Here is a 15,845-nt window from a genome sequence, read left to right on the forward strand (position 1 = left end):
CACCCCCATGCTTCACGGTTGGGATGGTGTTCTTCGGCTTGCAAACGTCCCCCTTTTTCCTCCAAACATAACGATGGTAATTATGGCCAAACAGTTCTATTTTTTGTTTCATCAGACCAGAGGACATTTCTCCAAAAAGTACGATCTTTTACATTTTTAATTTCACCTTTATTTAACCAGGTAAGCTAGTTGAGAACAAGTTCTCATTTACAACTGCGACCTGGCCAAGATAAAGCAAAGCAGTGCGACACAGAAAGCCTATATACAGTGTGTGCAAATGGCGTGAAGAGGTAATGCAATAAATAGGCCATAGTAGCGAAATAATTACAATTTAGCAAATTAACACTGGGGTGCTAGATGAGCAGATGATGATGTGCAAGTAGAAATACTGGTGTCTAGAGTGTCACCCCCTTTGAAGAGTGGGATGACCGCGGCAGCTTTCCAATCTTTAGGGATCTCGGACAATATGAAAGAGAGGTTGAACAGACTGGTAGTAGGGGTTGCAACAATGGATAATTTTAGAAAGAGAGGGTCCAGATTGTCTAGCCCAGCTGATTTGTACGGGTCCAAGTTTTGCAGCTCTTTCAGAACATCTACTATCTGGATATGGGTGAAGGAGAAGCTGGGGAGGCTTGGGCAAGTAGCTGTGGGGGGTGCAGAGCTGTTGGCCGGGGTTGGGGTAGCCAGGAGGAAAGCATGGCCAGCCGTAGAGAAATGCTTATTTAAATGATCGATTATCGTGGATTTATCGGTGGTGACTGTGTTACCTAGCCTCAGTGCAGTGGGCAGCTGGGAGGAAGTGCACTTATTACCGTGTCCCAAAACCTTTTGGAGTTAGAGCTACAGGATGCAAATTTCTGTTTGAAAAAGCTTGCCTTTGCTTTCCTAACTGACTGCGTGTATTGGTTCCTGACTGCCCTGAAAAGTTTCATATCGCGGGGACTATTCGATGCTAGTGCAGTCCGCAACAGGATGTTTTTGTGCTGGTCGAGGGCAGTCAGGTCTGGAGTGAACCAAGGGCTATATCTGTTCTTAGTTCTACATTTTTTGAAAGGGGCATGCTTATTTAAGATGCTAAGGAAATTACTTTTAAAGAACGACCAGGCATCCTCAACTGACGGGATGAGGTCAATATCCTTCCACGATACCCGGGCCAGGTAGATTAGAAAGGCCTGCTCGCAGAGGTGTTTTAGGGAGCGTTTGACAATGATGAGGGGTGGTTGTTTGACCGCGGACCTATAGCGGATGCAGGCAATGAGGCAGTGATCGCTGAGATCCTGATTGAAAACAGCAGAGGTGTATTTGGAGGGCAAGTTGGTCAGGACAATATCTATGAGGCTGCCCATGTTTACGGATTTAGGGTTGTACCTGGTGGGTTCCTTGATAATTTGTTTGAGATTGAGGGCATCTATCTTAGAATGTAGGACTGCCGGGGTGTTAACTTCTTGGAACTATAGGGGGTGCTGTTCCGCATTAGCATATTTGGGTCTCCAAATTAAACTGCCTCGTGCTAAATTCTTGATCGTACAATATGCATATTATTGTTATTATTGGATAGAAAACACCTTCTAGTTTCGTATAGAAGTTGGAATTTTGTCCTCTTGTTTAAGAACAATTTACAGCACTTTTCATACAGGGTGTCAGATTCAAGAATTTTTACCTCTGGATCTGGATAGTCTGTTTTAAGGCGAAGTGAATGCTAGAAGAAGACCTGACACGCCTACGTCTTCCTCTGGGTGTCTGTAACGTATCGAGTTGAATGAAATCTATGTGCATCACAGCATTATAAAAACAAAATGTGATAGGGACGCTTCTCGTCGTGCCCTGAAGCGGTGAAGGCATCGAGTTGCCTCGTTCCAATATGTGTTCACAGCAATTATTTGTCCTCCGCATGTTGTCAGTCCGTTATAGGTGTTAAAAACATCATAATTAGTTAATTTTGAACCGGTTATAAGGCAATTTATTCGTTTTTGTCGATTTTGGGGATTTATTTGTTGCACTCTGAATTGGACACGTTTCGGGTGTCGTCGTTGTGGTGGCGTTTCGAAGGACAGATGGGAATCTATCACCAAAAGAGTTTATAAATAGAAAGATCACATTGCCAATTGAATCGGAGAGAACAGCTCAAGTAAGCATTTTTAGATCTGAAAATCGTATCTGTCGAAATATTTTAACGCATATTTGCATTTGTTTGGTATACTATCACTGGAGACCCTGTATTGAAATAAAGGATATAAATTTAAAAATGTAAATCAGCGTTGCTATAGAACTAATTTGTCTTTCGATCTTTTCAACCCTGTATTTTTTAGTCAAGTATATATTGCTCAATTAAACTAAGTCACTCTGATAGATGACGTCAGACATATTGAGGCTTGATTCTCCTGAATATTTTATGTGTATTACCACGGTTTTGTAGTGGTCAAATATGACGTTTCGAACAAACTGTATATGTATGTAGAAGATGTTTCAGTGATGTCATCGGAAGGAATCTGAGAAGGTTAGGAAAAAATTTATATATGGCGGTGATTACGTATACGCGTCTTTGGTGGAATCGATGCTCTGGTAACGTTTGACATGTGGTAATCGCTAATTATCGATTATTGTGTTTCGCTGAAAACGCTTAGAAAATTCGAAATATTGGTCTGAAATCACAAGAAACGGTCTTTCCATTGCTATGCTTTGTCTATTTTTATGAAATTGTTTTAAGATGAGTAAATTGGTCATACACGTTGCTCTATCTATAATTCTAGTCGATTTGTGGATGGTCGGTGCAATTGTAAACTGTGATTCACGCGAAATATGCACTTTTTCTAACAAAAACTATCCTATACCATGAATATGTTATCGGACTGTCATCTGAAGAGGTTTTTTCTTGGTTAGTGGCAGAAATATCTAGTTGAGGCCGAATTGGTGAAGCACCTGAAGGAGTAAGAAACTGATGGTTAGAATAGTGGTGTATTTTGCTAACGTGTTTAGCTTAATAGTTCATATTTGTTCTTCCGTGTAAAACATTTTAAAAATCTGAATGGTGCTTATACAATCTGTATTTTTCATTGTGTTTGAACTTGTGATTTAATGATATTTAGATGCTACTATCTACTTGTGAAGCTATGCTAGCTATGCTAATCAGTGTGTGGGGGGATGGGGGGTGCTCCCGGACCCGGGGTAGAGGCTCGTTAGAGGTGCATATCCCAGTTTAGGTCACCTAACAGAACGAACTCTGAAGATAGATGGGGGGCAATCAATTCACATATGGTGTCCAGCTGGGAGCTGAGGGGGGTCTATAACTTTGTCCCCATGTGTAGTTGCAAACTGTAGTCTGGTCTATTTATGGCGGTTTTAGAGCAATGGCATCTTCCTTGCTGAGTGGCCTTTCAGGTTATGTCGATAAAGGACTTGTTTTACTGTGGATAGAGATACTTTTGTATCTGTTTCCTCCAGCAAAATCACAAGGTCCTTTGCTGTTGTTCTGGGATTAATTTGCACTTTTCGCACCAAAGTACATTCATCTCTAGGAGACAGAACGCGTCTCCTTCCTGAGCGGTATAACGGCTGCGTGGTCCCATGGTGTTTATACTTGCGTACTATTGTTTGTACAGATGAACGTGGTTCCTTCAGGTGTTTGGAAATTGCTCCCAAAGATGAACCAGACTTGTGGAGGTCTACAATTTTATATTGGCTGATTTCTTTTGATTTTCCCACGATGTCAAGCAAAGAGGCACTTAGTTTGAAGGTAGGCCTTGAAATACATCCACAGGCACACCTCCAATTGACTGAAATTATGTCAATTAGTCTATCAGGAGCTTCTAAAGCCATGACATCATTTTCTGGTATTTTCCAAACTGTTTAAAGGCACAGTCAACTTAGTGTATGTAAACTTCTGACCCACTGATACAGTGAATTATAAGTGACATAATCTGTCTGTAAACAATTGTTTGAAAAATTACTTGTCATGCACAAAGTAGATGTCCTAACCGACTTGCCAAAACCATAGTTTGTAAACTTCTCTAGGACAGGTGGGACGGTAGCGTCCCACTTGGCCAAAATCCAGAAAAAATGTAGCGCGCCAAATTCAAATATATTACTATAAAAATCAATCTTTCATGAAATCACACATGAAAGACACCAAATTAAAGCTACACATGTTGTGATTATAGACAACATGTCTGATTTCAAAAAGGATTTACGGGGAAAGCACACCAAACAATTATGTTAGCTCAGTACATAGCCACAGAAAACACAGCCATTTTCCCAGATAAAGATAGTAGTAACAAAAACCAGAAATAGAGATAAAATTAATCACTAACCTTTGAACATCTTCATCAGATGACACTCATATGACATCATCTTACACAATACATTTATGTTTTGTTCGATAATGTGCATATTTATATCCACAAATCTCGGTTTACATTGGCGCCATGTTCAGAAATGCCTCCAAAATATCCGGAGTAATTACAGAGAGCCACGTCAAATAACAGAAATACTCATCATAAACTTTGATGAAAGATACATGTTTTACATATAATTAAAGATACACTTGTTCTTAATGCAACCGCTGTGTCATATTTAAAAAAAACTTTACGTAAAAAGCACACCATGCAATAATCTGAGACGGCGCTCAGATGTAACAACATTTCTCCGCCATGTTGGAGTCAACAGAAATACGAAATTACATCATAGATATTCCCTTACCTTTGATTATCTTCATCAGAATGCAGTGCCAGGAATCCTAGTTCCACAATAAATCATTGTTTTGTTCGATAATGTCCATTACTTATGTCCAATTAGCTAATTTTGCTACCATGTGTAGTACACGTGTCCAGATGCAGGCAAATGTCGGACGAAAACTTCAAAAAGTTATATTCCAGGTCGAATAAACTGGTCAAACTTAGCAGAGAATCAATCTTCAGGATGTTGTTATCATTTATATCCAATAAGGTTCCAACCGGAGAATTATTTTCAGTCTCTATAAGTAATGGAACGCAAGACGATATAATGAGGAAAGCACATGACCAAGAACTGGCAATCTGCCAGACCACTGACTCATTCCCCTCCCATCCGGTCCCACAACACAGTATAAGCTTCATTCCACTTTCTACTGACTGTTGACATCTAGTGGACGGCGTATGAAGTGCAAACAAATCCATATATTACAGGGAATTGAATAGGCGATGACTTTAACAACGACCACTCTTAGAATTTTCACTTCCGGTTTGGATTTTTTCTCAGGTTTTTGCCTGCCATATGAGTTCTGTTATACTCACAGACATCATTCAAACAGTTTTAGAAACTTCAGAGTGTTTTCTATCTAATAGTAATAATAATATGCATATATTAGCATGTGGGACAGAGTAGGAGGCAGTTCACTATCGGCACGAAACTCATCCAAAAGTGAAAATGCTTCCCCCTATACCAAAAAAAGTTAACAAGAAATTTGTGGAGTGGTTGAAAACGTGTTTTAGTGACTCCAACCTAAGTGTATGTAAACTTCGGACTTCAACTGTACCTAGAGAGTTTTCATCTGTATTTTTCATAGCTGTCTACAGACCACCACAGACCGATGTTTGCACTAAACCCGCACTCAATGAACTGTATTCCACCATAAGCAAACAGGATGAGCAAACGCTCATAGTTGCCGGGGACTTTAATGCAGGAAAACTTAAATCAGTTTGACCTAATTTCTATCAGCATGTTAACTTAGGGCTTTGCCCCTTTTTTCTACACTTTCTTTCTGAATGACGTGCCAAAAGTAAACTGCCTGTAGCTCAGGCCCTGAAGCCAGGATATGCATATAATTGGTACCATTGGAAATAAAACACTTTGAAGTTTGTAGAAATGTTAAAATAATGCAGGTGAATATAACACAATAGATATGGTAGGAGAAAATCCAAAGAAAAACCAACCTGATTTTTTTTTGTTGAGAGACCATCCTCTTAGAAATGCAAGAGTAAGGTCATATTGAAACTTAGCTACCTGGATGCAATTCCCATGGCTTCCACAAGGTATCAGAAGGCTATGTTCAAGGTTTCAGGCTTGTAACTTCAAAAACGAATAAGAAATATACGTTTTAGCAGAAAGACACAGTCTTGGAAATTCTTGTTTGCGCGCCCCAATTACACACCTGCTAAAACCGGTTTCCTATTGAACATACTTTGTTCCGTAAGAAATATTATAGTTTCATTACATTTTAGGGTATCTGAATAGTAAACAGAAATGTATTTTGAGTTGTTGAAACAAAGTTTAGGGGTAGATTTTTGGATTCCTTTCTCTGCATGTTGAATGAGTGGATTACTCAACTCGATGGTGCCAACTAAATTGACTTTTTGGGATATAAAGAAGGATTTTATCTAACAAAAAAACACTACATGTTATAGCTGGGACCCTTTGGACGACAAATCAGAGGAAGATTTTCAAAAAGTAAGTGAATATTTAATGGTTATTTGTGAATGTATGAAACCTGTGCCGGTGGAAAAATATTTTGACGATCTTATGGCATGTTTTCGCTGTTAAAGCTACTGTAAATCAGACAGTGGAGTTAGATTAACTTCTCTAGGGTAGGGGGCAGCATTCAGAATTTTGGATGAAATGCATGCCCAAATTAAACTGCCTGCTTCTCGGGCCCAGAAGATATGATATGCATATAACTGGTAGATTTGGATAGAAAACACTCTAACGTTTCCACAACTGTTAAAATAGTTTCTGTGAGTATAACTGAACTGATTTGGCAGGCGAAAACCTGAGAAAAATCCATTCAGGAAGTAGTTTTTTGTTGGTTTTGTAGTTTTCTATTCAATGCCATTACAGTATCCATTGACTTAGGACTCAAATTGCAGTTTCTATGCCTTCCACTAGATGTCAACAGTCTTTAGAAATTGTTTCAGGCTTGTATCCTGAAAAATGAGGAAGTAAGAGCAGTCTGAATGAGTGGACCCTAAAGTGTCACAGAGCTTTTTCATGCGCACGACCGAGAGAGCGCGTTTCTTGTTTACCTTTTAAATTGACAACGTTATTGTCCAGTTGAAATATTATCGATTATTTCGGCTAAAAACAACCTGAGGATTGAATATTAACATCGTTTGACATGTTTCTCTGAACTTTACGGATACAATTAGGATTTTTTCGTCTTCCTGTTTTGACTGCGTTTGAGCCTGTGGATTACTGAAGAAAACGCGCAAACAAAACTGAGGTTTTTGGATATAAAGAGACTTTCTCGAACAAAAGGAACATTTATTGAGTAAATGAATGTCTGCTGAGTGCAACCATATGAAGATCATCAAAGGTAAGGGATTAATTTTACCTCTATTTCTGACTTGTGTAACTGTTCTACTTGGCTGGTTACTGTTTGAAATGATTTGTCTAGTGGACTACGTTCTCAAATAATCGTAAGGTATGCTTTCGCCGTAAAGCATTTTTTTAAATCTGACACCGTGGTTGGATTCACAAGAAGTTCATCTTTAAACCTATGTAAAATATGTTTTTGTTTTCTGAATTTTTATAATAGGTATTTCTGTATTTGAATTTGGCGCCCAGTAGTTTCACTGGCTGTTGAAGAGGTGGGACGCTACCGTCTCACGAACCCTAGAGAAGTTAACAATAATTTAAGCTTTCAGCCGATAAAAGACACTATCCCTTAGAAGTGCAACCAGAGGGAAAAAAACTCTAGACCACCTTCACTCCACACACAGAGATGAGTACAAAGCTCTCCCTCGCCCTCCATTTGGCAAATCTGACCATAATTATATCCTCCTGATTCCTGCTTACATGCAAAAATTAAAGTAGGAAGCACCAGTGAGAAAGTGGTCAGATGAAGGAGATGCTAAACTACAGGACTGTTTTGCTAGCATAGAATGGAATACATTCCGGGTACTTCCGATGGCATTGAGGAGTACACCACATCAGTCACTGACTTCCTTAAGAAGTGCATCGATGACGTCATCCCCACAGTGACTTTACATACATACCCCAACCAGAAGCCATGGATTACAGAAAACATTCGCACTGAGCTAAAGAATAAAGCTGCAGCTTTCAAGGAGTGAGACTCTAACCCGGAAGCATATAAGAAATCCCGCTATGCACTCCGATGAACCATCAAAAAGGCAAAGCTTCAATACAGAACTAAGATCAAATACACCGGCTCCGACGCTTGTCGGATGTGGCAGGGCTAGCAAACTATTATAGACTATAAAGGGAAGCACAGCTGAGAGCTGCCCAGTGACACGAACCTACCAGGCGAGCTAAATACCTTCTGTGCTATCTTCGAGGCAAGTAACACTGAAACATGCATGAGAGATCAAGCTGTTCCGGGCGACTGTCTGATCATGCTCTCCGCAGCCAACATTCACAAGGCCGCAGGGCCAGACGGATTACCAGAACGTGTACTCTGAGCATGCGCTGACCAACTGGCAAGAGTCTTCACTGACATTTTCAACCTCTCCCTGTCTGAGTCTGTAATACCAACATGTTTCAAGCAGACCACCATAGTCCCTGTGCCCAAGAACACTAAGGTAACCTGCCTAAATGACTACCGACCTGTAGCACTCACGTCTGTAGCCATGAAATGCTTTGAAATGCTGGTCATGGCTCACATCAACACCATTATCCCAGAAACCCTAGACCCACTACTATTCTCATACCGCCCCAACAGATCCACAGATGATGCAATCTCTATTGCACTCCACACTGCCCTTCACACCTGGACAAAAAGGAACACCTTTGTGAGAATGCTATTCATGGACTACAGCTCAGCGTTCAACACCATAGTGCCCTCAAAGCTCATCACTAAGTTAGGGACCCTGGGATTAAACACATCCCTCTGCAACTGGATTCTGGACTTCCTGATGGGCCGCCCCCAGGTGGTAAGGGTAGGTAACAACACATCTGTCATGCTGATCCTCAACATGGGGTCACCTCAGGGGTGCGTGCTCAGTCCCCCTCCAGTACTCCCTGTTCACTCATGACTGCAAGGCCAGGCACGACTCCAACACCATCATTAAGTTTGCCGATGACAACTGACAACGATGAGACAGCCTATAGGGAGGAGGTCAGAGACCTGACTGTGTGGTACAAGGACAACAACCTCTCCCTCAACGTGATCAAGACAAAGGAGATGATTGTGGACTACAGGAAAAGGAGAACCAGGGACGCCCCCACTCTCATCGACAGGGCTGTAGTGGAGCAGGTTGAGAGCTTCAAGTTCCTTGGCGTCCACATCACCAACAAACTATTGTGGTCCAAACACACCAAGAGAGTCGTGAAGAGGGCACGACAAAACCTATTACCCCTCAGGAGACTGAAAGGATTTGGCATGTGTCCTCATATCCTCAAAGGGTTTTACAGCTGCACCATCGAGAGCATCCTTTCGGGTTGCATCATTGCCTGGTATGGCAACTACTTGGCCTCCGACTGCAAGGCGCTACAGACGGTAGTGCATACGGCCCAGTACATCACCGGGGCCAAGCTACCTGCCATCCAGGACCTCAATACCAGGTGGTGTCAGAGGAAGGCCCTAAAAATTGTCAAAGACTCCAGCCACCCTAGTCATAGACTGTTCTCTCTGCTACCGCACGGCAAGCGGTACCAGAGACCACAAGTATGTAGTCCTAGAGACTTCTAATCAGCTTCTACCCTCAGCCATAAGACTCTAGAAACAACTAATTAAATGGCTACCGACTTTTTGCATTGCCCCCCCCCCCCCCCCTTGTACGCTGCTGCTACTCTCTGTTATTATCTATGCATAGTCACTTTAAAACTCTACCTACATATAAATATTACCTCAATTACCTTGACACCGGTGCCCCCGCACATTGACTCTCTACCAGTACCCCTTGTATATTACTCATGCTATTGTTATTCACTGCTGCTCTTAAATTATTTGTTATTCTTACTCTTACTTTTTTTCATTTTTTTCTTAAAACTGCATTAACTTCTTATGGCTGCAGGGGCTAATTGAGTAGCTTGGATGAAAGGTGAACAGAGGTGCCCATAGTAAACTGCCTGCTCCTCAGTCCAGTTGCTAATATATGCATTTATTATTCGTATTGGATAGAAAACACTCTGAAGTTTCTAAAACTGTTTGAATTATGTCTGTGAGTATAACAGAACTCATATGGCAGGCAAAAACCTGAGAATTACCACTTCCTGTTGAATTGTTTCTGAGGTGGCAGATTTTCAACCAAGCTCTCATTGAAATTACAGCGAGATATTGATGATGGCTTCCACTAGATGTCAACAGTCAATAGAACTTTGTCTGATGACTCTAATGTGAAAGGGGCCGAAGGAGACAGGAATTAGTCACCACTGCCACGAGCTGACACTGCTCACATGCGCGTTCACATGAGGAGAACCTCCGTTCCACCGCTCATCTGAAGTCAATCTAATTCTCCGGTTGGAACGTTATTCAAGATGTATGTTAACAACATTCTAAAGATTGATTCAGTACATCGTTTGACATGTTTCTACTGACTGTTACGGAACTTTGGACATTTCGTCACGTTATAGTGGACGTGCTTGGTGACTTTGGTTGTTTACCAAACGCGCTAACCAAAGTAGCTAATTGGACATAAATAACGGACATTACCGACCAAATCAAGCATTTATTGTGGACCTGGGATTCCTAGGACTGCATTCTGATGAAGTTCATCAAAGGTAAGGAAACATTTATCATGTATTTTCTGGTTTCTGTTGACCCCAACATGGCGGCTAATTTGGCTATTGTTCTGAGCTCCGTCTCAGATTATTGCATGATTTGCTTTTTCCTTAAAGTTTTTTTGAAATCTGACACAGCGGTTGCATTAAGGAGAGGTATATCTATAATTCCATGTGTATAACTTGTATTATCATCTACATTTATGATGAGTATTTCTGTTGAAACGATGTGGCTATGCAAAATCACTTGATGTTTTTGCATAACTAGTGAATGTAACGCACCAATGTAAACTCAGATTCTTTGTTATAAATATGAACTTTATCAAACAAAACATGCATGTATTGTGTAACATGAAGTCCTATGAGTGTCATCTCATGAAGATAATCAAAGGTTAGTGATTAATTTTATCTCTATTTCTGCTTTTTCTGACTGCTATCTTTCACTGGAAAAATGGCTGTGCTTATTGTGGTTTGGTGGTGACCTAACCTAACGTTTCTAGTGCTTTCGCTGAAAAGCATATTTGAAATCGGACACTTTGGTGGGATTAACAACAAGATTACCTTTAAAATGATATAAGACACATGTACAGTATATCACAAAAGTGAGTACACCCCTCACATTTTTGTAAATATTTGAGTATATCTTTTCATGTGACTTCCAGTGACCAGTCAGTATGAGGGAGTGTGAGAGCGATGACACCAAATTTAACACACCTGCTCCCCATTCACACCTGAGACCTTGTAACACTAACGAGTCACATGACACCGGGGAGGGAAAATGGCTAATTGGGCCCAATTTGGACATTTTCACTTAGGGGTGTACTCACTTTTGTTGCCAGTGGTTTAGACATTAATGGCTGTGTGAGTTATTTTGAGGGACAGCACATTTACACTGTTATACAAGCTGTACACTCACTACTTTACATTGTAGCAAAGTGTCATTTCTTCAGTGTTGCCACATGAAAAGATATGCTCAAAAAAATGTGAGGGGTGTACTCACTTTTGTGATATACTGTATGTTTGAGGACACAATATTGACACAATATTTGCAATTCAATGGACATCGGTTACACAAAGCTACTGTGTAAGCTACCTTTGTATTGCCAAAATGTTAGTCTGACCTGTGACACTGTTCTAATCAGCAAGCTCATAACCTTCAGACCATGACATTTTTATGATAATGGCTGTTATGAACTAAGAGTTACAAAACCTGGTTGAGGACTGTTTTACAAACATGTTTCGCACACGCACACGCACGCACACACACAAACACACACCCTTTCCAAAATCCAACATAAACACTTAGAATAAAAAACCATTGCACAATTGTTCTCTTTCTTTGGCAGAATAGAAATATCCCAGTCAAAGCAATGAAAAGCATTACAACCAAACTGTGTGATAGATGGCTTGTTGTGAACACATCATTCCACTGTTCTACTGGAAGTTTCTACTGCTTTGATATCAGGTCATTAATCTTTGTCACCTTGCATTTTGGTTCACATTTTGTGGAATGCGATAATGAAGTCTCCAACTCGGGCTCCATTTTAACTGCGAGAACATTTTACTTTACTGTACTTCCTCCGTAAAGTAAAACTCTAAAATGGTTGCCAACTTAAAAAGTGTTTTTAATATATGAAGTGAATGGATTGTCACGTTTGTTCTAACTTCCATACCTCCAGACTCTAAGCAGACACTATAAAGTAACGAAGCCAACTTCTATACTCGTTTCTTCACTTTCTGACAGCCTAATTGAGTATTTTTAAACTCACAGCGAGAGAGGCACACGTTTGTTCACGGAGGAACGAGGACTGCACTGCAATGCCTAAATAAAGTACAGTGTATCAAAGGACAGTGAATTTTCCTCTGACAACGTTTCTGACCGACAACACCAAGTTAAAACAGCAACCTTCTGCCACTGCTTCTCATTACTCCTGGCAAACAGACATGTACCTTCATACAGCAAGAGGCTTCCTCCCAATTGTCTAGATTGGAACTGTTAGGAAGTGTAGTTCCAAAAAAAAATGGTATCCTGAATCCAAAATGTATCGAATGTAATGCAATTAAGAAGCCAGATGCTTTGTGCTGAATTAAATGTCTTATGAGACACTGTGGTCTTACTTTCCCTTTCCATCTGGTCTTAAATCAATCCCATTAACATTCCCCTACTTGGATGTTTGGCATATGTTTTGTCATCCTCTGAGGCCAAACTTTACTTTCCTCTCTTCAATTTAAGTACTACCGTGCTGCTGACTAGTTGCCAGTGGAGGAAAAAGAATAGAGAATGATGACATTTTAATTTCTATTCCCACTATGTATAAATGTTTATTGAAAAATATGCATTCACAGATTCCAAACTCCTTTCAAACTTTTCAACTCAATGTAGACTGTGACTACACATAGCCTTTTGCATGAAAGTGTCATCAAGTTTTGGAATCAGTTCATTCATTCATGAGTCTTTGTATTATGTACGGTGCAATGGCACAACAAAACAAATGGTCTTGAGAAAGAAATGCCATCTTATTGAAAAGAAGGACCATGTTGGAGAAATATAATGTTTCAGCACATTTCCTTATGAAACAAACACACAAACACACACACAAATCCAAGTGATGGATCCTCCAACATATTGCATCCAGCACTGATACCAAGCAACAACACTCCACAATGGCCATCCACATCCATTCTAATTACAAAACAGTCTATCATCAGTCAAGCTGCAGCTCCAACCAGTGTTTTAATTATCTAATGCCCAGACAATTTCACACAGAGTGAAGCAGAACTGTCAGTCAAAACATAGTATTGGTTAAATGGCTTTATCCAGGAGCCACTTAACTAGCAACACATACCACACCTAGGCCCTAATCCTCCCCACGTTCTCCCTTAATCAATGACGTGGATCTGATCCACTGGCTGACATTTTCCACTACTCAAGCCTGATAAAGACCTTCAGGTCGAAACATTGCACAATACAACAGCGGGAGCCTTCATCAATGTGCAGGTATATATTCTTTATTTCCTGAGTTTATATTTTGTGTACCCAGCACCTGCAAGTCATTAATATATGCAATTTAGCGATACATTTATAAAGGGTTAGTCCCAGGAATCAAACCCACAACCCTAGCATTACAAGTGCCATGCTCTACCAACTGAGCTACAAAGGACCACCAGTCATTGGATGTGGGTACACTATGTTTGGAACTAGCCACTACTCACCCATAACGGCCAATGCTGAGGCTTTGGTTAGCTCCCTCTTCATGCTCTCCAGCACCTCCAGACCACTACCGTCCACATTGCACCTGTTGATAGTGCCATTACCAGAGCTGATCCAGTACAGCTTGTTGGCTGTATAGTCTATGGAGAGACCTGGGGAGAAGAATGACAGGGTTAATAATAGGTATTAAACCTTTATGTCACTATAAAATGAAAATCTGGTGAGTGGTGAAATATAGTGCATTTTATTTTTCAAGTCAGATGTATAATATGTGTGTTTCCTTGATTAGATAATTTTTTATTTAGTCACATACACAGGGTCGCAGATGTAGCCTACTTGGAGTGTACAGTGAAATACTTAAGCTCCAAGCTCCAACAGTACAGGTGTGAATGAAACAATAATAATAAAACAATAAAACACACTGTACATATATACGGTACGTTTACAACTGTGACAAGGATACATACATACAGTATAATGATAATTGGGGTGTGGGCAGGGTAATTGTCCGTAGGCTGCTGTTCAGCAGCCTGATGGTTTGGCTGTAGAATATATTGGCCAGTCTGTTAGTGCTAACCATGATGCTCCTGTACTGCCCGCGTCTGAGTGACGGAAGCGGGGACAACAGGCCGTGGCTCGGGTGGCTGAGGTTCCTGATGATCTTCTTGCGACACCTGATGTTCTCTGTGTCCTGGAGGGCAGGCAGTGTGCACCCAATGGTGTGTTCGGCTGAGTGTACCACCCTCTATAGCGCCTTGTGGTACGCCGCAGGGTTGGAGTTGCCGTATCAAGCTGTGATGCAGCCCGACAGAATGCTCTCGATGGTACTCCTGTAGAACACAGTGAGGGCCCAATGAGAAATGACACATTTATTCAGCCTCCTGAAGTTGAAGAGTCACTGTCGTGCCTTCTTCCCCACTGTGTCCGTGTGGTTTGACCATTTCAGATGTGTTTTTAACCGTCTCCACGGTGGCTCCGTTGATGAGGATGTGGGCGTGCCCAGCCTGGTTCTTCCTAAAATCCACAATCAGCCCCTTTGTTTTGTTGACGTTGAGGGATATGTTGTTCACCTGGCACCACACCGTCAGAGTGCCAACCTCCTCCATGTAGGCTGTTTCGTGGTTGTTCGTAATCAGGCCTACTACTGTCATATCATCAGTGAACTTGATGATGGAGTTGTGAGGCCACACAGTCGTGGGTATGCAGGGAGTACAGGAGGGGACTGAGGACAAACCCTTATGAGGATCAGTGTGGAGGAGGTAATGTTGCCTACCATCACCACTTGGGGGCGGCCCGTCAGGAACTCCAGTACCCAGTTGCATAGGGATGAGTTCAGTCCCAGGACCGTGAGCATTGTGGTGAGCTTAGAGGGCACCATGGTATTGAAGGCCAAGCTGTAGTCGATGAATAGCATCCTCACATATGCATTCCTCTTGTCCAGGTGGGTGAGGGCAGCGTGCAGTACAGTGGTAATTGCATCGTCCGTGGATCTGTTGGGTGGTAGGCGAATTGGAGAGGGTTGAGTGTGTCGGGGAGGGAGGAAGTGAGGAGGTGATGTGATCTTTGACTTCACTTCATGATGACGGAAGCGAGTGCTACGGGTCAATAGTCATTCAGTTCAGTTACTTTCCCTTTCTTGGGCACGGAGATGATACTGTGAGGATGAGTGTGAGATTGTTGGAATACTTTTTGCGGCCTGGGATGTGACTCCATATGGGCCTTTATTTGTATCTATAAGATTGAGTGTTAATGTGGGTGTGCACTTGTGTCTGTGTTTGTGAGTGTGTGCATGCCTACGTGTTTGCGAGTGTGTGCGTGTGCGTGTGCGTGTGTGGTTGTTGGAATGATTCGTCGCGGCCTGCCTGGGATATCTCTATGACCTCCACTTGACATTATAAATAATTTGACCAATCTCCAGCGGACATGAACGGCACTATTGATGGTGGCAACTGGAGGCTATTTCAATTGTGTCTATGAACAGCTTTCT

At 41.4% G+C, this 15,845-nt stretch overlaps 1 protein-coding gene across 1 annotated transcript in view; it reads right to left on the bottom strand.

Annotated features, from left to right (window-relative positions):
* LOC111959498 (low-density lipoprotein receptor-related protein 1B-like) overlaps positions 1 to 15,845 on the bottom strand; it is a 223,045-nt gene that overhangs the window by 180,483 nt on the left and 26,717 nt on the right. The window contains exon 11 of the mRNA XM_070437634.1: positions 13,861 to 14,010. Coding sequence (XP_070293735.1) covers positions 13,861 to 14,010 — 150 coding nt within the window. The remainder of the gene's footprint in view (positions 1 to 13,860; positions 14,011 to 15,845) is intronic.

The sequence above is a fragment of the Salvelinus sp. IW2-2015 genome, linkage group LG36 (genome assembly GCF_002910315.2).
Source record: "Salvelinus sp. IW2-2015 linkage group LG36, ASM291031v2, whole genome shotgun sequence".
Classification (NCBI taxonomy): domain Eukaryota; kingdom Metazoa; phylum Chordata; class Actinopteri; order Salmoniformes; family Salmonidae; genus Salvelinus; species Salvelinus sp. IW2-2015.